The following is a 23,544-nucleotide window of genomic DNA, read 5'->3' as shown; positions in this document are numbered from 1 at the left end:
TGACAACTGTGAATAGGACTTCCAGGTAATAAACACGGGAAGTAGATGCAAGAGTATGGGGCATGCAGAGGATCTAGCAGGCATGTGGTTTGGCTGGAGCCCAGGGGCTATGAGAGAGGGTAGGGAGAGATCAGTGCAGCCAGATAACCTGGGTCCTAATTGTGGAAGGTACTGGAGGCAGGCTAAGGAGTTAGGTTTTTACTCAGTGGGCAATGGGGAGCCATTGAAGGGAGCAGAAACAGGACTCAAAAAGAACATTTTAACGGGTGTGTTCTCACTTTAGTTTGCTGGTGACAAGTGCCTTTAGAGTAATGCATTAATTGCACCCAAACAGAGCTGGGAGGCTTGTGACAATGCCAAAGCCTCGTCCCAGAAACTGTACTAATTGAGGCAGTCACCATCCTACTAGGCGAGTGGACCTCCTGAACTTCAGACACATGAACAGGACCCTTAGAGAGCCATTATCTCCCAGCCAAGTCATTGAAATGGGAAGGCCCCAGGGTTGAGCCCTGATGATAGAATGCACTTCCCCAAACTGGGACTTCCATGTCAACACAGAAGGATTTACCCCTAAATCCTGCTCCTCCTCCTTTCTCCACACCTCCTATTTATCTCTGGGAATCCCTCATCAGTTTCTTTCCCCCATTTCCTAATCTGCAAAACAAAAGTAACTGTTTCTGGTTTCCCAGGAACAATCATAAACATTAAAAGTCAAAAGTCCCCAGAAAGAAAGAGATTGAGAAAAAGAAAGAGAAAGAAGAGAGAGAGAGAGAAATCACTTGACTAGCTGACTTTCTGAACCTTTTGTTTTAACCAATGAGATCTTCTCCCTAGGGTCTCCTTGTGTCCTTCCCAGCTCCTTATTGTAATCAATAATAATCCTCCCACCCTTCTCTCTCTCCTCCTCTTCTCTTCCCTCAACTGGCCTCTTTCTCCTCAAGATTATGACAGCAAGAAAGAAAGAAAAGGGGTGTCTGGGTGGCTCAGTCATTAAGTGTCTGTCTTTGGCTCAGGTCAGGATCGAGCCCCACTTCGGGCTCCCTGCTTGGCGGGAGGCCTGCTTCTCCCTCTCCCACTCCCCCTTGCTTGTGTTCCCTCTCTCGCTGTGTCTCTGTCAAATAAATAAATAAAATCTTAAAAAAAAAGAAAGAAAGAAAGAAAGAACAAATGTGAATTCTGCAAAGTTACTAAATCCCAACTTGGAAGCAGAGAGGCAGTGATGTCATTTGGGCAGATGACCGATCTACAAGCCACTTTTGTCAACCATAACTCCTCTTGGCCAGAGACGCACAGAGTCATCTGCAGAACCACGTGCCTTTTAAAGTGGTATCACATAGGACTCACCTTGCTGCCTCCGCATCCGATAAAGAACCCTGCCATCACAGCAAGGACACAATTTCTTCCCAGCTAAGCCTGTCCAGGATTTGGACAACTTCACTTGCTAAACCTTCCCTTTTTTGAGTCCCTAGAGCAGCGCCGCCCAATAGAAATATAATGCAAGCCATATGTGTAATTTCAGATTTTCTAGTAATGATGTTTTTAAAAGTAAAAAGAGATAAAATTAATTTTACTTAACCCAATACACCTCAAATGTTATTTCAACATGTAATAAATACTTTTAAATTATTAATGAGATAATTTACATTCTTTTTTCCACACTGAGACTTCAAAATCCCTCATGTATATTTTGTACTTAAAACACATCTTGGGCGCCTGGGTGGCTCAGTTGGTTAAGCGACTGCCTTCGGCTCAGGTCATGATCCTGGAGTCCTGGGATCGAGTCCCGCATCGGGCTCCCTGCTCGGCAGGGAGTCTGCTTCTCCCTCTGACCCTCCTCCCTCTCATGCTCTCTGTCTCTCATTCTCTCTCTCAAATAAATAAATAAAATCTTTAAAAAAAAAAAAAAAAAACACATCTTGATTCAGACCAGTCATAATTCAAATGCTCAATAGCTGTATGCAGCTAGTGGCTATTCTATTAGATGGCAAAGCTCTAGAGCACCACCCAGATGACCAATCATCTCAGGGGGTAAAGTGAATGCCACCCACATGAATGTCATGTACATCAATATGGAAAACAGGACATCTGGCAGGAGAGGGTGGGCAGTGATGATGGGGTTGAATGAAGCTTCACATAACCGAGGCAACATAACAGAGTCCCACCAAGGTGAAATTTAGAAGTGCTATTTCACCTACAATGTGATTTTAAGATTAGTAAAAGGTGAATTTTGTTGAATCTGTATGCTCCAATGAAAACTGGAAAAGCCCAATAGAGAGATGTTCTAATATTAAATAAGATAGGTATATAAATGTCTAAGTCAGTACCTTGCACTTTGAGGGGCTCTTTTGAAGCCTATGTATTTCCCATGTGACACAATTATTGGGATCTCTGGGGTCATCTGGACTCTTGATCAGGCTGTCACTGCTAGACACAGCTTCTGAATTCTCTCTTGGAATCAGTCACTGAATAACATCCTGCTCCAGCTCAGCCCCTACCCGAGTGGGACTCTTGATTGCTCAGAAGCTGACCCTTGTGAGCTAGTGATGTGTTAGGGATATAGGAAGAGCAGGACAGGGGAAAGGAGGAGGTCAAGCAAGACAAAAGTCAACAGAAAGTAACTCCGCTTGATCCTGCATGGGACTGCTGGAGAATACACTCCAGAGTTGTCCCCACAAGAGGCAAAGAAGCTGGTCTGTGATTCTCCAGCACCTGCTGACAGTCTTAGTTATGGGCTGCCCCAGAAGTAGGTAAATTCTCAGGCACTTCTGGCTTTCTGTGTGTGTGAGTGGATGTGTGCACAAGCAAAGGGGCTCTAGGAGGCTAGGAGAAGGCAGGAAGAAGAGCCTGCAGTGCTGGCTGTTGGAAGGCAAAGGGGGTTGTGGTCTAGTGTAGGCTCTCATGCTACCTCACTACATGACTTGGTACAAGTGAGCAAACCTCAATTTCCTCCTATGTAAAGTGATATGATAATAGTCCCTACCCCAGTGAGTTGTTGGGAAGATTAAGTAAGATAATATAAACAAAGTGGTTAGCACAATACCCAGCACTTACTAAGGGAAGGCGTTTTAGACCAGATCAGAGGAATCTTGGCAGGCTAGTGGGAGATACTTGGAATAGGCAGGCCCATCACACTCTGTCTTGCAACTCTTGACTTGCCAGCATTTGGCCTGGTGCCTATCGGGTAAGTGGGTGTCAGAGTCACTGCACTCTGTCCACCACCTCTCCAGAACAGAGTTAGGGCTAGGGCTACACACAGTCTGGTCCAGAGACATTAGCACAGTGCCTGTCACATAGTAGGAGCTCAATAAATGTTCATGGGAGAGAGAAAGGAAGTGCCCTAAAGACAGAGCCCTCTCTCTAGGGCTCTTTTTGCCTGCTTTGGCTCCCAAAGTCCCAGTATTTTTCTGCTCTCCTCTGAGACTTTGTCACTGATTTTCTGTCACTTAAATACACTCTCCTGGGCCACAATCATGCTCAATACCGACAAGGTAAAACTAGAAGAGATCTACATATTTCTCATAGACCAAACTCCCAGGCCTCCTGCTGCTCTCTTGGGCAGTCCATACAAACACTTAGGCAAAGTTGGGACCCCATGGAAGTTATATAACCTATGTAAGGTAGGTCACCCCTAGATTTCCACTTTAATAATAGTAATCTCTTACATTTATGTTTGTAGCACTTTATGGGACAAAGAACAGTATCTTCTTTGATTATTATACCCATTCCATAGCTGATAGACTATAGAGGTAGAAGTTAAGTGAATTGCCCAAGGCCATACAGGTTGTCAGTAATAGAATGGAGATGAGAACCTAGGACTTTGGGCTCTTAGTCTGGAGCTCAACAGTGTTCTGAAACCAAGAAAATCAGCAGGAGTTCAAGGCCACCTTTGGGGGGGTCAACTGAATGAGCACCAAGTGAACCAGACCAGTTTCACTCTCTGAAACAAAGCTGAGTTAATTGCTAATCATTTACTCCTTGGCTTATACTTGAGATAAATAAAATTTTTGTGTAATAAAAAATACTTTCTACAGACACTGACCAATTCTCATGAGATTCTTGTAAAACAGAGGTAGCTATTAAGATCCTCAATTTATAATAGAAATAGTCTCAAGCAGGGAGCCAGTTGCCCAACACTCAGCAGTGAGTCAGTGCCAATCCCAAAATAGAGACTGGGCAAGTGAGCTCGTCTCCCACAATAGCCATAAAAAACTCCATGGGCCTAAGAGTGTTCTGGAATGAAGTCAGGGTGTGGCCCCAAACACAGCCTGGGCCACACTCTTTTCCTAGCTCTGCCAGCCTTACTCCTCACGTCATTTAGGTCTCTGCTCAGAAGTCACCTCCTCAGAGAGGCCTTCCCTGATGCTGCCCCCAATCTAGTCACTCCCTAACATCTTTGCCTCCTATCTTTTTCTTTATAACCTGTCACAACCTGAAATTAACTAGTTTAACAACAGTCTCCCCACTACAATGTGAGCTGAGTGAGGGCATGGATTGCACCCTGCTCACCCCTGTATCCCTGGGGCTAGAACAGTGCCTGGAGCCTAGAAGGGACTCAGTAAATATTTGGGGAGAAAATGAATGGGTGAATGAATGAACAAATGAACTTGTCCTTCCTAACCCCTGTGTGTTTGCCTTTGACAGGAATCTGCCCCTCCAAAATTATCAAACACCCTTAGGAGAATCAGACCCAGGAGGCCTGCCTTATGTGCCCTCTACCCCCATAGAGAACTCCCATCACACCCCCAAGTCCAGGGCCTGGAGTTTGGAAAAGACACAGCCACACTGGAACATTCCATTTAGACCTCTGATGAGTGCTAACATGCCCCTGCAGTTCCTTAATGTTACCGACTCAGAATCTTTTACCCAGCCCAACATTACTATGGTTTATCCCCTCCCTGGGCCTCCACACCTGCCTCTGAAACCCCTGCCTCCTATACCTCTAATCCCAGTCACAGGCCCGTAGACCAACACCCACCCCACCATCCCCACTATCTCATTCCTAGGCTAGCTCCACCCACGCTGCCCCCTGCTCTGTTCTTCCTCTAATCCCCTCACCACCCCATTTATCCCTGAAACTAACTCTGCATCAGTGAGACATTCAGCATTGGAATAGCTCTAACATTGGTTAAATGAGCTAAATTCTATTTAAGAATATAAATGTTGGGGCACCTGGGTGGCTCAGTCGGTTAAGTGTCCAACTCCTCTTTCTTTTTTTTTAAAGATTTTATTTATTTATTTGATAGAGAGAGAGATAGCGTAAGCAGGAATACAAGCAAGAGGAGTGGGAGAGGGAGAAGCAGGCTCGAGACATGGGACTCGATCCCAGGACCCCGGGATCATGACCCGAGCTGAAGTCAGACCCTCAACAACTGAGCCACCCAGGCGCCCTAAGTGTCCAACTCTTGATTTCAGCTCAGGTCATGATCTCAGGGTTGTGAGATCGAGCCCCACATTGGGCTCCGTGCTGAACGTGGAGCCTGCTTGGGATTCTCTCCCTCCCTCTCCCTCTGCCTCTCTCCACCCCCAAAAAGAAAGAATATAAATGTTGATGTATATACAATTGGTTAAATTTTTTTTAAATTAGTAATCATGTGCTGCTTGATGAATACTATCATTAAGAAGAGATTATTTGGATATAAACACAATGTGGATGGTCAATGTAAAAAAGTAGAGTCAGCAGATGCCGTAGATGCAGGGGTGACCTAGCATGGGATGACAATACTTCTGATGGTCCCCAGGCACCAAAACCTTTCACCTACCATTTCCTAACAAAAAGAAGGACATAAACATTTGGCTCAGCCTCATTTCTGACCTCAAGGTGCTCCCTGAGCCTTACGGCGTCCCAACACTGGAGTTTTTTTTTCTTTCTTTCTTTCTTTTCCTTTTTAGAGAGAGAAAGAGACTGTGAGCAGGTTGGAGGAGAGTTTGGGGGAGGGTGGGGCAGAGGGAGAGAGAGAATCCCAAGCAGGCTCCATGCTCAGCGTGTAGCCCAATGTGGGGCTAAATCATACAATTCCAAGATCATGACCTGAGCCAAAATCAAGAGTCTGACACTTAACCGACTGAGCCACTCAGGTGTCCCCCAACACTAGAGTTCTGCCTACATCCCTGGGCTGCAGACACTCCAACCTCAAAGCCAGTGAGTCTCAAAGTATGTCCCTAGACACCTGCATTGGAATTCCTGGGGTGGTTGTTAAGAATGCAGAATCCTGAACCCCACCCACCCCAGACCTGCTGAATCAAAATCCCTGGCAATGGGGCTGGGAATATGAATTTTATTAGACTCCTCCAGCCCCACCCATAATTCTTTGGTAAAGCGATATTTAAGAACCAGTGCCTTAGGGAGAGGTCAACTCACTTCCCAACACAAGCCCCTTTGGCTCACCTTGAAAAGGAGGAGATTGCACAAATTTCCAGGTCTGGGACAGACGTGCCCTTGAAAATCCACCATCCCTGTAGATTCTCCCTTCTACCTTCTGAGCTCCAGCCCTTCTAGAATTCCATGAGGCCTAAGGCTGCCTCCCAAACTGGGGGTGGGGGGAGTCACACAGCCTCAGATGGAAGCTGGCCTCATGCTGGCCTTTTAAGTCTTCCTCTAGATTAGCTGTATAGATGGGGCCCCTGCAACTTATATTCAAGTAACACAGTTCATTAGACTTACAAGTTCTGAAACAGGAAGTGTTGCCACAGCCCTATTAATAATAAACAGTGTGCAAGTCTCTGTTATCTGCTGTTCACATGTGAATCTCACACACCTGGAGGCAAGCCTTCAGAGATGGATTTGGGGGTTCACGGCCATCTCTAGAGACATGACTAACCACATGCTGCCATCTCTACCTGGGGCCTGGAGTCAGCTCCCTGAACCCCCAGCAGCTGGCTGAGTCTTGGCTCCAAACCGGCAGAGGAGCTAGAACCCCAGAGCTGCCCCCACCTGACTCTAAACATCAAGCCTTGAAAGAATTGCCTTCTGCCAAACTCCTTGCCCAAGTTCAGCACACCACATGGACCCTTTGAAGACCAGAACTCCAGCTATGCTTCTACAGAACTAGTGTCCCTCCCAGCCCCACTGGACCGTTGCTGAGGCCTCAGCATGCCATGTAACTCAGCCCATCCAAATGTATAACAGAAAGAAGGGCTTGTTCTATCCTGCAAGATCAAGCAGGATAGAGCATCAATCACAGCAAATGCTTATGGCCAGGATTCAGCAATGATTCAACTACAAAAATATAATAGGCAGTTCTTATTTTGCCTGTCCAACATCATTCCTAATCTTTTTAGTAGGCATACCCAGATTTTCCTTTGGGAAACTATCCCTCCTCCAATATCAGTCTGGGAGGTTTGGAGGGAGCTAGCCCCACCTCCTAGACCAAGGGTGAGAATAGCCGAAGTCACATATTAATCTCCCATGCCACAGGGAGCAGTTCACGGATGGGCACAGGAAGAAGCCAGTCAATCAAAGCCAATTCTAGAACCTTCTCTGGAACCTGGGAAAGAGAAGTTCTCTGTTCTAATGGCTGAGCTGGGAGAAATAAAATTTTGGAGCTGCTGGATATTTTCTTGCTTCCATGTGTAAAGACCCTCCCTGAGAGAGAAACCAACACAGAGGAAAGTAGAGACAAGAGACAGAGAAAGAAACTGAGTCCTGATGACATTATGTGAACACAAGGATCGAATGAGACCTGAAATCAATACCCTTGAACTTTTAAATTATGTGAGCAAATAACTTCTTTTTTAAATATGCTTGAACCAGTTTGAACTGAGAATCTGGCATTTGCAATGAGGAGTCCTGACTGACACAATCAGACAAATGGATAATGAATAACAAATGGGTCCAAACGCTAAAGAAGATTGTATTAAAAGTGCCCAGAAAACGAAATGTTACTGTACTCTCAATATTGCCACTCAAGGCTCCTCAGAGTCTGGTCTCTGCACCCCCCACCCCTTCCCCTGATGCAGTACGCCCAACAACTACAGTTTCCAGCATGTGCCTCTGTTTACCTCAACAGCCTTGAGCTAGACAGACTTCTCTATGTACACTCTACATAGCCTTTTTTAAGCCTATTTTTAAGTAAACTTTAGGCCCAATGTGGGGCTTGAACTCACGACCCCAAGATCAAGAGTCATATGCTCTACCAACTGAGCCAGCCAGGTGCCCCTATTCAGCCTATTTTTAATGAGTCTTCTCCTCTATTAGATTCATAAGGCTCTGAAAGGCAAGGGGCTGGATTTTATTTCTCTCTCAATTATTTGCTGGCCCACAGTAGACATTTAATATTTGTTGGATGGATGGACAGATGGATGGGTGGATGGGTGGGTGGGTGGGTGGATGGATGGATAAGTGGATAGAAGGAAGCTACACATGCAGTGCCGTCCTGTACTTGGTCCTGCCAGCCAAGTGGATTTGCCTATTTTACACCACACTCTCCAAACCCACATTTCTCCTCTAACTGCCATGAGAACAAATAACAATGGTACAAAGTGTGTGCATAGGGAACTGTATTACCTAGTGATTCTCCAAATTGGAACCTCAGGCCCATGATGTTTACCCTAAGCCCTCCTGACTTAGATCTTACAATACAAAACATGGTGGTTGTTCTTCACCTTAATTTGCTTTGGCACATCTTCCATCTCCTTGCCAGAGATGAAACCTGGCTTCCCCTAACAAAATACCACTTCCCTCTTCAATGAGGTCTGCTCTGATTCTCACTTCCCACTGGGCCATGAGCAGGGTCAGCATTTGTGCTTACATCCACTGCCACAACCTGACCAAGCTGTTGTCCCGGAGCCTCCTTATCACCCCCTTTTTCCAAACATGTTCCATCCCAACCCCCAGGACCCCATGCTGGCTTCCTTATGACCTCGATGTCATTATCCAGAAGTCATGGATCAGCCTCTTCAAGATTTTCTGAGCATTCCCTAGTTCTGACCACTTGGAAACATGTGGTCATAAAGGCTATCCTTATTGTGACAGAGCAAAGGTGATCATCTATGTATTCCAGACTTCTCCCTCCACCAGCTTCCACGGAGGAATCTGGACTGCCAGGCCTGGTCCTTGGGCTTTTGTGACACAGATCCAGAGGGAGAGGGGAGAGGAAGACAGGAGATGCTCCAGCTGGGAATGGAGAGAAGTTTTAAAGCCAAAGAGGCGAAGAAGGACTACCATATATTGGGCTGTACTCAGGGCTGCTCAGATAGGTGCTAGAGTTGGGGCTGAAATCCAGCCCCTGCCACACTCCCTAAGCCTCGTGCCCTAAGGTGGACTATGACAGTCCCCAGAGAAGAGGACATCTATTTCTAATTGATCTTCCCAAAGAGAACTTTTAAAAATTCATAGGAAGGTGCCCTAAAAGCTAGCAGTTGTCCAGGTCAGAGATGTAGATAAGAGAGAACGGAATTTAATAACAGCTGTGCTATGTCTCTCCTTCAAGGTGTTCAAAAAATACAAGTTCAAAACTTGAGTTACTTCAAAATGACTTGTGTTTCTGGGCTTTGCTCTAAAATAGGATGACATGGGTGGGTGAAGGATTTATAAAGTTACTTCATATTTGCTTTCTTTTCCCAGTCCTGAAGCTCAGAGTTGGCCCTCAGCAAAAGTATGGTTTGGCTTCCAGTTCAGTTTGTCTCCTAGTCCCCACAGCCTTGCTTGCCTTCTTCCTCCCCTTCTCACCAGGCAGGGCCTCCCCTCCTTGCAGCTCCTCTGTGGTCTAGCTGCCCCAAGGACTCAGAATGTCACTTGAGATGTCTCCCCATGCCCACTGGCTGGGCCACTGTCTGCAACCACCTGAGGGTCTTCCTAGATTGACAAGGCCTCTACACCACAGCCCAAAAGGTTATTTTAACAGAGATCTCAAATCACTTCCCTGCTTAAAGATTCTACCATGGCTTCTTGCTGCCTATAAGACACATACCATACTCTTTACTCTAGCCCAACAAAACCTTCATGGTCTGACCCTGCGCGTCTCTCAGGCTTATTGGCCCATGCATATCCTTACTCCAACCCTACTCATCTAATTCTCGTTCCCAAGCTTACACTGCATGATACCTTCCCAGATGCATTTCCTTTTGCCTGGAATGCTTCCCCCCTTTCTTTCCCTCACTTGGTACCTTCTGGCCAATGCCTACTCATCCTTTAAAACTCTGCTCTGGGGATGCCTGGGTGGCTCAGCTGGTTAAGCGACTGCCTTTGGCTCAGGTCATGACCCCAGGGTCCTGGGATTGAGCCCCACGTCAGGCTCCCTGCTCTGCTGGAAGCCTGCTTCTCCCTCTCCCACTCCCCCTGCTTGTGCTCCCTCTCTCACTGTGTCTCTCTCTGTCAAATAAATAAATAAAAATCTTTAAAAAATAAATAAATAAATAAAAATAAAAATAAAAAAATTTAAAAAATAGGGGAGGGGGGTGGGAGGATGGGTTAGTCTGGTGATGGGTATTAAGGAGGGCACATTCTGCATGGAGCACTGGGTGTTATGCACAAACAATGAATCATGGAACACCACATTTAAAACTAATGATGTAATGTATGGTGATTAACATAACAATAAAAATTTTTTTAAAAATTAAAAAAATAAATAAAACTCTGCTTTGATATCACCTTTCCCGGGAAGCCCTCTCTGATTGCTTTTTCCTCCAGTCTGATTTAATGCCCCTTCTGTAAGCAGAACTCCATTGTAGCACTTATCACCCTGTACTGAAACACTGATTTGCCTCTCTTTCCTCTGACTATGATTTTGAAGTCAATAGGAAATCAGAACTCATTAATCTTTGTAAACTCAATGTCTGGTAGAGAGTGGGTTTAGTGAAATTCCATTCATCTATCCATTCATGTATTCCAACCCAGAGCACTGTGATCCCTAACCCCACCTTCCAAGAATTATTCACTGGGCATCTGCCTTTCCCCTAATCCCCCCAACACCAAAACACCAAGATGAGTAGGGTTGGAGTAAGGATATGCATGGGCCTACCTACCTTGATACCTACCCCTGACAAGCCTGAGCTTACTCTACATGACACGTGATCTCTTGAATGTCAGTGAATTCTTTTTTTAAGATTTTATTTATTTGACACACACACACACACAGAGCACAAACAGGGGGAGCAGCAGGCAGAGAAGGAAGAAGAAGGAGGCTCCCTGCAGAGCAGGGAGCCCAATGCAGGGCTCGATTCCAGGCCCCTGGGATCAGACCTGAGCTGAAGGCAGACACTTAACCGACTGAGCCACCCAGACATCCTGTGAATGTCAGTGTGAGTTCTTACTTGACCCTGGACCTGATACATCATATGCAAACCTGCTGGCGGGTAAATTTATAGATCCTGGAGTGTCTCCTCAGAAAGGGCTATGACGCAACTTTTGGTTTGATTGTGTTTTAAAGTCATAGCAGTATTAACACTCCTGCAATTACTGTGGCCTTAAAGCTTTCCACAAAAGTTAGATGTAATAAAAGAATGTCTACTCTTACAGCTTGCAGAGGACATGCAGGTTGCTTAAATGATATTTTTTCATAGCAAGGGAGACTTATCTTTATACAAAAATGGCCTCTCTAGGGGCATCTGGCTGGATGTCAGTAGAGCATGCAACTCTTGATCTCAGGGTCGAAGTTCAAACCCCATGTTGGGCCTAGAGCTTACTTTAAAAAAAAAAAAAAAAGGGTTCTGCAAAAGAACTTAAAGTGGCTCATACTAAAGCCTCAGAGGTATTATAAAATACAAACCAATAACAACAAAAAGTAAGAAGATAAGATCTAAGTAATTAAAGTAGGAGGAGAATATATCACTGAAACCTAGGCTAAGGAAAGCTCAAGCACTGAGCCTCCTGACAGCCAGAGCAAAGACAGAAGTACAGTAAGTTAGCTAATAAAAGAAAATAAAACAGGATTTATTATCCCTCTTTAATGTACATTTACTTTTCCTTTTGTCCAGTGCCTTCCCCTTCTGGGAAATTCTCTCCCAAGTCGCACCCAAATCATGTGGCTAAAATAGAAGCTCTCTACCTTTTTACCAATCTCCCCTTCTTCACTCCCCTCTCCCTACACCCTCTTTGGCCAATCTTGGACTCCTAAACCAAACTGGGCTGATCATTGTGCCCCACCTCCCTGACATAGTAATTGGTCTAGGATTGGGTAATTCAATGGAGCTGGGCCAATTAGATCCTTTCCTGGGGGCTTTTCAAACTGAAGCTAGCCCCTCAGTTTCTCTCTGGAACCAACCAAAGAGAAGTGAGTCTCAGAAATACCAACAAGCAAACCCCCAACCGTGTGGCAGGAGTCCATCTGAGAAGTCCCACCTGAGAAAGAAGCCAAAGGAGGGTGGAAAGAAACACCCTGACTGCATTCAAGGCCCTGGTTCCTCTTCTTCCCACTCTCTGCTGTATCCCAGCCCTTCTTATGAATTGGCTATGTGGCCAAGTACCTTCCTCTTTTGCCCAAGCTGATTTGACCTCAGTTTCTATCTCTGGCAACCAAAAGAATGCTGACTAATATAGGAACATTGAGCAACGTGATGGATGGTGAGCTCCAAGGCAGTTTTACCAAAAACATAGATGTTCTGCATATGGGCAGCTCTTCTCATGGACTGCTTGGTGTTTACTATATTAGAATCTACTCTATAAAGGCATTTTCATAAATGGACATTTCCATATCTGTGTACTTGACATAGGGATAAAGCTCAGAACTTGAGATGTGAATGATGAAAGTATTTCTCTGTTGTGTTTTAGTTGAGAGCTCTATGGAGCATTATTCAAACCAAGAGAAGAATGGATTTTCTGGTCTTGACTGAAGGATGACCCACATGCCCTGGACACCAGAGGTGGAGATGACAGAGATGAATTTTTATTGTTATTGTTAAGTAGGCTCCACACTCAGTGCAGAGCCCAACACTGGGCTTGAACTCACCACCGTGAGATCAAGACCTGAGCCAAGATCAAGAGTTGGATGCTCAACTGATTGAGCCATCCAGGCACCCCCAGAATTGATATTTCATTAAAAATTCAATTGTACTTCTACCCCGGGGCAGCAACTCCTGCCCAGTACCTTCTAATCCTAAAAAAAGGTCTTCAGGAGTCACTATGTAGGCCTAGCACATTTGTGTCCAATCATGTGAGTAACCTATTGAATCCACAACACTCTGAAGCATTTTGGATTTTTTAACTGCTCCTTCCAATTTTTCCTATGGTGACCACACTTGATCATCCTTCCCTTTTGTAAGGTTGTACAACAGCCTCCCAACTCTGTGAGGACTTCCTGCTCTGACCAGGATGCTACCTAATCAGTGACTGAAACTGCAGGCGGAATATCAAGTTTTTACTGACATCAAATATTTACAGGTTGTCTACTGAATGCCAGCCATTGCAATGGTGTCAAAGACCCTCTCATAGCTCACACTTTCAGCCAGTTTCTAGACCATGCATGATGGATGATGCCTGCACGCACACACTCTCATAGGTATACTGGGAGCTACTCAAGATTTGAAGGGAGAAGAGAACTAAAAGTGCAAAAAAATTGTCCTCTTGCCCGTAAGATCTCAGGATCCTTATCTCTGATGCATATGAGACAAGAGTCATGGAATTCTCTAATACTTGCATATTTTTCATGATGCCTTAACTCTTCTTCTGCACCTAATGCAGGTCTGGCACATAGTAACTGCATGTAATAGACTCTTGCCAGTTTTTGGTTGCCCAGCATCTAAAGCCCTTCGTAGGTATAGCAAATTCTTCCTCGGAATGAGATGTAGTGTGTGGAAGAAGCCACTTCCTGATCCAGAAGCTGCAAAGGCCCAACGCACACTTTCCCAGCCTCTGTCACAGCTAAGGCATTGGCGTGTGTAACTCAGCCTTGACCAATCAGATAAACTAACTCCAGGCTGGGAATTGGGAGCTGGTGATGCAAAGAAGCAGGGACAGAGGAGAGCCCATTCGGGTGGAGGCAGCAGAAGCAACAGCAGGCTCCAGTTTCCAGGAACTGCAAGGGCAATAGCACCCGTGGCCAGAACTGTGCTAGCCTTGGCCCCCAGGATCCTGCAGCAGCAGGGGAGTCCTCCCCACATGGGTTCTGGGTGGCTCTGGGCTGTGGTCCTGGCCACTCCCTGGCCTCCCTGGCCCCTGTCTGTTTTCTGAGTTTGGTCTTCTGGGGGATTCTGTGAGTTACCTACATAAATCCAGTTGATTTCTCTTCCTTAGAATGAAGAGATCTGAGTCATTATCCTGTATAAAATGTTTAGGCAAATAAATTCATAAATGAATCTATTTTATTATGTGTATTTCACAAACTTACTGGGATAAACACAAATCATTAGCTTCACTGTGTTGTATAATGAATGGCACTGAACATCAGAAAGGCCAAGCAATTCCTCCAAGATTTACACAGCCAATAAATAGAAGGGTACAGACTCAAATGCCAGTGACAAGATTTTAAGATGCTATTCTTTCCATTATACCAAGCAGTTGTTGGTTCCTGACCCAATGATGTCCTATGGGTTCTTGAGACCTTATACTTTGAAAGTATACTGTCTCTTCACCTCGAATCCTGACCTGCTTTCTTATTTCTTCTTTAATCCTTTGACCCAGACTGGTGTCCTAAGGCATGCTGAGTCTTTGCTGCTATGGGGTCTGTCAGCTCAGCCCCCAGACACAAATTGGCTTGAATGTTTCCATAGTATCCTGCCTGTGTGGGTGTGTGTGTGTGGGATACATGCACATAGAGGCAGTAATTTTTACATTTTCTCCTCATTTTCAGCTTATGTAGACCATACTTGTGCATGGTGGGGAGAGGGAATTAATGGTCTTGCACAGGAAATGTCCCAACAGCCACACTTCTGCCCAATGGAAAGATCTGTTTTCAGTTTTTGGATCCCAATGAGGAAGCTGCTCTTCCTATCAAAGTGAGTTCCTTGGAGGGTAAAATGGAGACATTGTTATCTACTTATTGTTACCTAATTGTTGATATTGTGAAGATTAAACCAAATGAAAAAGAATCCAGCAAGGTTCCTGGCATGCAGTTAAGTACTCAAAAAATGTTGACCTTTCCAGATTCCAAACTGCAAAAAATACTTAATATGAAGATGCTTATTACCACATTATTTATGAAAACAAAATATTAGAAGTAACCTACATTCACAATGAAAGAATGATTTTCATATTATGCATCTATTAAAAATTGTAGCAAAATAAATAGGAATTATGAAAACTACAGGGAAAGATTATAATGAAAAAAATGCAAAACTGTATGTAAAATATTCCTATGAAACAAGGTAGAAGAATAACACCAAAATGAAAACAAACTTTATCAGAAAGTCCCATAATCCATTACCCCAAAATCTTGCAGTCAGTTGAGCTCTGGCATTTAGAATTGTTTGGATATTGCTGTATCTTGTATATTATATAGCAACTCCAGCACTCCTTAATCCAATGCACTAGTACTCCAGGAGCAAATATCTGAATAGTGGCCCTAAGTGGAATAAACAGACTCTAAGTAGCCTCCCCTCAGTTCAGGACAGATGTCTCCATCAGACAAGTGCAGTTCAAGACACAGATTTGTCCACCAAGTAAGTTATAAAAAGCTTTTCAATTATCAACACTTTGGGGATTTTAGAATTGAAGATAAGAAATTATAGGCCTATTGGTTCTGCCAAACAAACAATATTAAAAGCATAAAATGCAGGAACTGATGTTAGAAGTACAATCACCAGTTTGCTTGAGTTCCCCACAGCGGCGACAGCCACCTTCAGTGCTCTCACCATTAGCCAGATTTCTAATCCAGACCCAGATGGCCTTAACTCATTCTTGTTTTCTTTTGCACTTACACTATCACCCACACTTGCTGGCTCCTTTGTAGACACCTTACACTATTATGTAGCAAAAGCAAAGACTTTCTACATATGGTTTAAGAGTAGCCTCTCACCCCACTTTCTGCCATACAGTAACTGGTTAATATATAATAATAATATTAATAGATTAGGCCCACAACGCCATTCCCATTCCTGACCTGTGCTTGATTTTTGTAGCCAGTGGTCAAAGTCCCCTCATCATGGCCTCAGGGAAACAAACCCAGAGACTGAGGTACAGAAGTACAAGGCAGGAGCCAAGGTCCAGGCAGATTTGGGGCATCAGCAGCAACAAAGTAGCTTGCTGTTGACTCAGCCTCAGTCTGCAAGCTTTTTTCTTCATGTAGGAAGGCCAGTCATGAGGTAGGACTGTGAGAAACCTGATGATCCCTCCCTTCATCACCACCCCTTCCCTCAGCCATTCCTGAGACTCACAACATGATTGCTCTCAGGGGTCAACATCACATATGGGGTGTGCCATAGTTGCAGTTTGTTGCTCCCTGCCCCCCAAAACGGCAAGAACCACTGGTTTAGATGGAGATCCTTTGGGAGGAGGGGTTTAGCATGCAGGATGCACAACCAGTTCCAAAGACTTTGATTTGGGGACATGTCCAAAGGCATAAGACAAATGGCAGCTCTCTCAGTCTTATAAAAGACACTAGTAGTCTTATAACATTTTAAAAAGCATTATTATGAATGTTAAATCATGCTTCCCTTGATATTCCTGCCATGAGGGACACCTTGCCATTTGATTGTATGATATTCAATGTGTGTCATGAGCTACTTTTAAAGCTTTATTCTCCTTTGCCCTTTTCTCAGCCTCAACTCTGTATCTTCCCAACTTCCTCATTCCACTCAAGACTTTTAAATAGGCCCCCAAAGGGAACTACATTGTCTGAGTTAGTAATAAAGTCCCTGTTTACAGCCATCATGGTTTCATATGCGGCTAGACAATAGCTGGGCAGCAGATCCAAAGAACATGTATAAAAGGATGTCAGTGAGGAAGATTCGGGGGGGGGGGTAAATGGAACTGGTAGATTCTCTGATGCACTGGACCACATGAAAGATCATGGTGAGAAGCTGTGAGTGAAAGATAGCCTCAAATTAAGCAAATGAAAAAAAGAATGAATTATTAACTTCAGGAAAGATAAAAAGTTTTACAAGAAAGAAAGTGTAACATTATCACACAACTTGGCTCAACAGGAAACAATGCTTTCATGGACATAATGTAAATTCTTAATACAAATTAAACAAAAAAAATGTGATAACATTATATTGAGAGATTGTAAGAAAGGGAAGTATATGGTAAGGGAGTTAGGTGTAAGTGCTAAGCCCTTATCAGACATACCCGGAAATCAATAAATGAAGTCTAACATTGAGAAATCAGGAAAGAGTAGGATAAGCATATTTTGAAGAAATATAAATATAATACCAGAAGAAACAGCTAAGTGTAAAAATGGTGGCTTCTGATGAGCAAAACTGAAGGGTAGAAGAGGTGAAGAGGAAGTTTTGTTTTTCATTATAAACCTTTAAATAGTATTTTACTCTTCGTTAACTAACTGCATGTAGTACTTTGATAAAAAAAAATCTTAATTTAAAAAAATATACGTGAAAATTTGAAAGGCTGTGAAGAGAGAGCTCATAGAAAAAGAACTACAGGGCGCCTGGGTGGCTCAGTTGGTTAAGCGACTGCCTTCAGCTCAGGTCATGATCCTGGAGTCCCGGGATCGAGTCCCACATCGGGCTCCCTGCTCAGCAGGAAGTCTGCTTCTCCCTCTGATGCTCCCCCCTCTCATGCTGTCTCTGTCTCTATCTCATTCTCTCTCTCAAATAAATAAATAAAATCTTTAAAAAAAAAAAAAAGAAAAGAAAAAGAACTACAGACAATCCTTAAGCATATGGAAAGATGTTTGAGCTTATTAAAAATAAGAGAAATACAGGGCGCCTGGGTGGCTCAGTTTGTTAATCGTCTGACTCTTGGTTTCAGCTCAGGTCTTGATCTCAGAGTCATGATCTCAGGGTGGTGGGATCAAACCCCATGTTGTGCTCTGCACTCAGCAGGGAGTCTGCTTGAGATTCTGTCTCTCCCTCTCCCTCTGCCTCTCCCCCTCAAATAAATAAATAAATCTTTTTTTAAAAATAAGAGAAATGCAAATTAAAACAAAACAGATACTGTTTCTCATCTGTCAGATTGGGAAAAATCCAAAAGTGGGAAGCCATCCTCTTTTGGCAAGCCTGTGGGGAGTACAAAACAACTGAACCCCTATCAAGGAGAATCTGGAGTACCCACTTAAACTGCAGATGCATTTCTCCTTGACCCAGCAAACCCTCTTCTAGAAATGCACCCCCAGATCCTCCTGCATGCATATAAAATGACATGCATAAAGTCATTCATTGTGATATTGTTATATAGCAAAAGATAAGAATCCAAATGTCTGTCAACAGGGGACTGGTTAAATCAATTATGGTTCAATCACTCCATGGAAAATATTTATGTTTTCAATGAATAAAGGAAAAATAACTTACATAATTTAACAGCCAGATTCCAGGCCCTCCTAAGTATGGGGGGCTGTGTCGGAAGCCTCTCAGACAGAGCAGACTCTCTGCCCTTCCGAAGTGTGAGCATAAAAGGAACTTGGCTCCCAACCCCTTTCAAAACCTTAGAAACAAAGCAAAACAGGTGGTGAGGCAATGTCTGACTTCATATCAGTCCTAGGTCCAAATCCCACTTGGTCACTCTATTAACTGAGACACTCGGGGCTTTGGTTCCTCATCTATAAATGGGGATAAAATTCCCTCCCTCGCAGGGTGGCTGCAGGATAGTGTGTGACACCCATGGCACAGAGCTCTGCTCACAGTAAGTGCTCAATGACAGACGTCATTATTAATAGCAGTACTGGAAAAAAGAATCCTGTCTCCAGGACTGTGTTCATTATAGGAGGAAAGTCATCTTGAAATACCAACGTAAGAATCAAAAGTCACTGCTCTGAAGAAAAAAAGGAATTTCCCTCCACAACCAGGCAGTTTTGGAAGTGACTCTTCATCCCCAGGCAGATATGCACACTGTGTGGGAGCCTCCCGCATCTCATTGCCACCACCTCCTCTGGGGGCTGGTAGACACTTTCCCTAAGTATCCCGCATCAGCGTGGTGGGAAGGACCTGGGCCCAAACACCTTTGGTTTAGGATGAGAAACCCCAGGACCAGAGGAACCAGTGATGTACTTGAGAGCACACAGCCAGCGATCCTGTTTCGAGCCACTAACAAAATTGCTAATCGGGTATACCTTTGTGTGACAGCCATTTTCCAGTGATTCAAAACAGAATGAATAAACCTAAAAACGGGTACTCAGGACACTGAGCCAAGTTGACTTTCATTCACTTCTGAAAGTGGTTGTGATCAATGTGAAAGCCATGCTCAAAACTGGTGGGTAAGTAATGTGTTTATCTGTGTCAACCCATCTTTATGCTGTGCCTACCCGTTACCTTTTATATACTTCTGTGGAATGAAGCCCCAAATTTATTTTTATTTTTATTTTTTTAAAGATTTTATTTATTTGATGGATAGCACAAGCAGGCAGAGAGGCAGGCAGAGGGAGAGGGAGAAGCAGGCTTACCGCTAAGAAGGGAGCCGATGCAGGGCTCCATCCCAGGACCCTGGGATCATGACCTGAGCCAAAAGCAGACGCTCAACCGACTGAGCCACCCAGGCACCCCTGAAGCCCCAAATTTAGGAGCAATTTGTATTGCAGTAAAAACAAGGATTTCTAGAATGTGCCCAATCCCTGCTCTAGCAATGATTACATATGTAAAGCTGGGTTTCCATTTCCTCATCTGTAAAAGGGAACATCAGCCACCTTCACCACACTGCTGCAAAAATAAAATCAGATAACGGTGTCTGTCTGGCACAGAGCAGCACTACTTCCCACCGACCCAGGCGTCCCCTTGCCTTATCTACAGATGGGACCTAATCAATTCCACAACAGTCCACTGACCCTGCTCTTTGAAATCCAAGGAAAAATTTCCCTCTAAGCCTTTCAGAAAAATGAAAAAATAAAATACTTTTCATGATATTTACATAGGTAAATACTTTTTAATTTCCTCAGCCAGAACCAAGAGTTAAGAAGAATCTCATTAAAAAGAATTATAAAAGCATTTCTTTTTCAAGTTCCCCAAATAGCTTCTTCATCTTCCTCTTCATCTTGGGGACTGGTTCCCACCACGCCTACAGTGATCGGGAGAACTCTGGATCCAGCCCTATTCACTGCGTTCCTGATTCTCCCACTTCCCTGTCCCAGCATTTGCTCGTGGTAAACACTCAATAAATGGTTCTAAGCTGAACCAAACATAATGAGGTGAAGAATTCAACAAAGACATACTGAGCATCTACTATACCCTAGGCACTGTGTAAGAGCAGTTTCCCTCTCATATTTAATTATCACAACAATCCAGAAAGGTAATCATTGTCCCCACCTTATGCATGACAAAACAGGAAACCAGACCATGCAGTGACTTGCCTTGAGTCCCAATGTCAGGAAGGGCAGGACAGGATGGAGCCCAGGTCTCAGAGTGTGTTATAACTGGGAGCCCCTCACTGCAAAAGCACCTTTGTTATGTTTTCTTTTCCAATCCACTCCCTGTACACAACCAGAAGCCCCTAATTTTCAGCAAGTCATTTGATAACTCCAAACGAGGGGCCACAACCTTTTCTCTACCTCTATTGGTGAAAAAAGACAACATCATGTTTCCAACACACTAATCAGACCAAGGGAAAAAAAAATCCCCATGACTTCAGTAATTTTCCATCCTCTGGAACAAAGACACATATACAGAAGATTCACCATAATAAATAAACATTGCTTTTAAATGATACCAATCTCTCTTTTAATATGCCTCCAACCCTAAAATCTAAGGTTTAATAACTTCCTTTCTTGTATCTTGAATAGACACACAAACCTAAATAGATACACAAACTGTACATGCAACAACGGCCACCTACTTAGACTGGGCTCTCACATCGATACCGATTTTCCTTACAACCTGCACCCAATTTGACTGTAATCCTAGGCGTGCTGACCTGAAATAGTTGCTGGCCGCAGCAAGCACCACGCGGTGGCAGGAGAATTCCTGAATGTCCACACACAAGATGACATCAGTCAGAGCATTTTCCACACGGAGGGTGTCCAGGCCATTCTGCAGGATTAAGGAGAGTCCCGTGTCATCGAATTTTACCTTATCCCCATTTAAGATTTCTACCAGGTCTCCCTTCTTCTGGGAGGGCTCATCTGTAGAAGGTGCCAGAGGCCCTTCCAAACTCTTCTCTACCACGTCGCCCATGGTCCAGGCGCCCCTTTGTCCTGCCATCAACATCCAGACTGAAGGAGCGCCCAAGCTTCAGGCAGGTCACATTGCAGAAACTGAGCGGATTTCCTGTGCAGAGTCCTCCACTTATCACCAGCTGTCACACACACACAACAGGAAGTCTCGTACTTTCTCATCCTGTTACTACAAACGCCAGTAACTTCTATTCTTCTTTCTGTGAGTCAACAAAAGGTTAGAAATTACTTAGAAGGGGTGTGTAGAAAGGGGCTCCAGGAGAGAAGGGGTGGCTTCTCAGAGTCTGCTATTAGTGTTCCTGAGGTTATTTTGGTCCATCTCCCCCTCATATCCGTGAGCAGGAAGCCTCTGATTCTGGTTATTACATTTGTACCTCTGGTGCTTTTATAACTGAGGTTGTCGATGATAGGATGGGCAGGAAACATTCTACGATCTTCCCCCTCCCTCTTCTGAGGAGTCTGAGACCCCACGATAAGCCCCCACCCAGTCCCTTGGGAACTTTGGAAAACCCACTTATGGCTGGCCTTCTCATTTATATCAGCACTGCGCATCTTCTGCCTTTGTCTTCCTCCGCTGCTCAGGGGGAAAAAATGTCATGGCAAATATTAATGTTCTCCCCCCCCAAGAAAGTCTATTGTTTCAGATATGTCTCTGGGGACAGAGGAGAAATGGTCTCCAGAAAATCCATCCCCAGGGGCTTCTCTCTTAGTAGACTAATCAGGGTAGGTCAACACCAGATTACCCTAGCAAGTCTCAACTCAAATTGGCCTGATCTCACTCAGCATCTAGTGGTCATGTATCTAGTGGTACACCATGAAGTATCTTCATTACATCTGCAGGTGTCTGTTAAATAATAGTAACTATCTTTTCATAAACTCCCACTATATTACAGACTAGAGAAGTTAACTTATTTTAATGTATTTTAATCCTTATGAGAATCCAATGGGGCAGATATGATTTTCCTCATTTTACAGAGAAGGAAACTGAAGCTCTGCTCAAGCAAGTGGCGGGACCCAGATCTGTTTGGCTCCAAAGCCCGTTTCCTCCACCACCATCAGGCTATGAGAGCTGTAATATCATGTTGGTCCTGACTCCTGCATCTCCCAGAGAGAACCGCAGGGCTTACCTGCCATGGCCACTCCAGTCTGCAGCGCCTCACCAAAGTGGCCTCTGCTGTCTCGCTCCTGCTTTCATGCACCGTCTAGCAGTGGGGAGCACTCGCTGTGCTACTGATCAACAGGGAGTCCCCATTCTTTCTCTGCCCTGGTCAGTGGAGACTGAGCCCTCTCCAGGGGTCCCAGTTCTGCCTTAGCTCTTCTTCTCTTCCATGGATGCTTACTCCTAATGTCAGTGTCTATGTTATCTCCCCTCCACCAGACTTGTTCTGTATCCAGAGCTCTGTCAATCAAGACGTTTTGGCTTCAAGAACAGAATAGCCCATCAAAAGTGGTTTAAGCAATAGAAGTCTCACATTATAAGAAGCCAGAGGTATGGAGTCCCAGGCTAATCCAGACACTCATCCTTCTGTATCATCAAAGACACAGAATTTTTCCATTTTCCCATTCTGTCATACTCTCCGTGTGATGGAGATGCCCCCTCATGATCACATAATAGCTGCCACAGTACCAACCAGTCCAAAAGCAGGAAGAAGGGCAGGCCTTTTCTCCTTCATCTCTTTTTACCAGAAAGAAGATATTTCCTAAAATCTCCATCAGACTTCTCCTAAGTCACTTGACCACCTCAGACCAAGCTCCAGGAAATACAAATGGAATAACATGATTGCCTTGCACAAAACATGATTCATCTACTGGCTTGAGTCCACTTTCCCCAAGAACAAGGATCTGATAGCCAAACAAAATCAGGGCCTGTTAGCACAGAGGAGGGGCAAGCGCTGGTGTGTGGTTAGCCTCCTAAGCCCACCACAGGGAACATGCACAAAACTGACTCTTCCCGCAGGCCTCGACTGGGAGGAGCTCAGCACTTCCAGCTCCATGACTCTAACCGCCACATCTGGTAGAACTGAGGACAATACATGACCCAATCCCTCTCTCATGGCATCTTGTCACCCAGAACCTCTCAAAGTATAAACAACACTGACCATATTCAGCTCCACTCCATCCCCCCCCATTAAAACAAAATAAGAATAAAACTCAATTCTCCATTCACAATGGATCCTGTTCACCAAGTTCCCTTACTATTCTTCATATACCTCCGAGTACACCTGCCCCACTCTCTTGACATGAGCAGATAACTGTTACCTTCCCCCCACCCCTACATCTTCCTAGTAAGTAGGGATGCACGCACAAACTTGTACTATAGGTGTGATAATGCCTACAATTAGATTTAGTGCAAAGGAAAAAAACACAACCAGTTTGGCATCCATGTCAACCCGGATATGCT

General features: G+C 44.4%; 1 protein-coding gene across 1 annotated transcript in view; it reads right to left on the bottom strand.

The window, feature by feature from the left end:
- Window positions 1-21,213, bottom strand: part of KLHL6 (kelch like family member 6) — a 57,854-nt gene extending 36,641 nt beyond the window's left edge. The window contains exon 1 of the mRNA XM_036122436.2: window positions 20,885-21,213. Within this exon, the coding sequence (XP_035978329.1) occupies window positions 20,885-21,177 (293 nt within the window). The 5' untranslated portion in view covers window positions 21,178-21,213. The remainder of the gene's footprint in view (window positions 1-20,884) is intronic.
- Window positions 21,214-23,544: the final 2,331 nt, after the last annotated feature.

The sequence above is a fragment of the Halichoerus grypus genome, chromosome 1, assembly GCF_964656455.1.
Source record: "Halichoerus grypus chromosome 1, mHalGry1.hap1.1, whole genome shotgun sequence".
NCBI lineage: Eukaryota > Metazoa > Chordata > Mammalia > Carnivora > Phocidae > Halichoerus > Halichoerus grypus.
The sequence above is the reverse complement of the archived record's forward strand: the minus strand, read 5'-3'. Positions and strand labels throughout refer to the sequence as shown.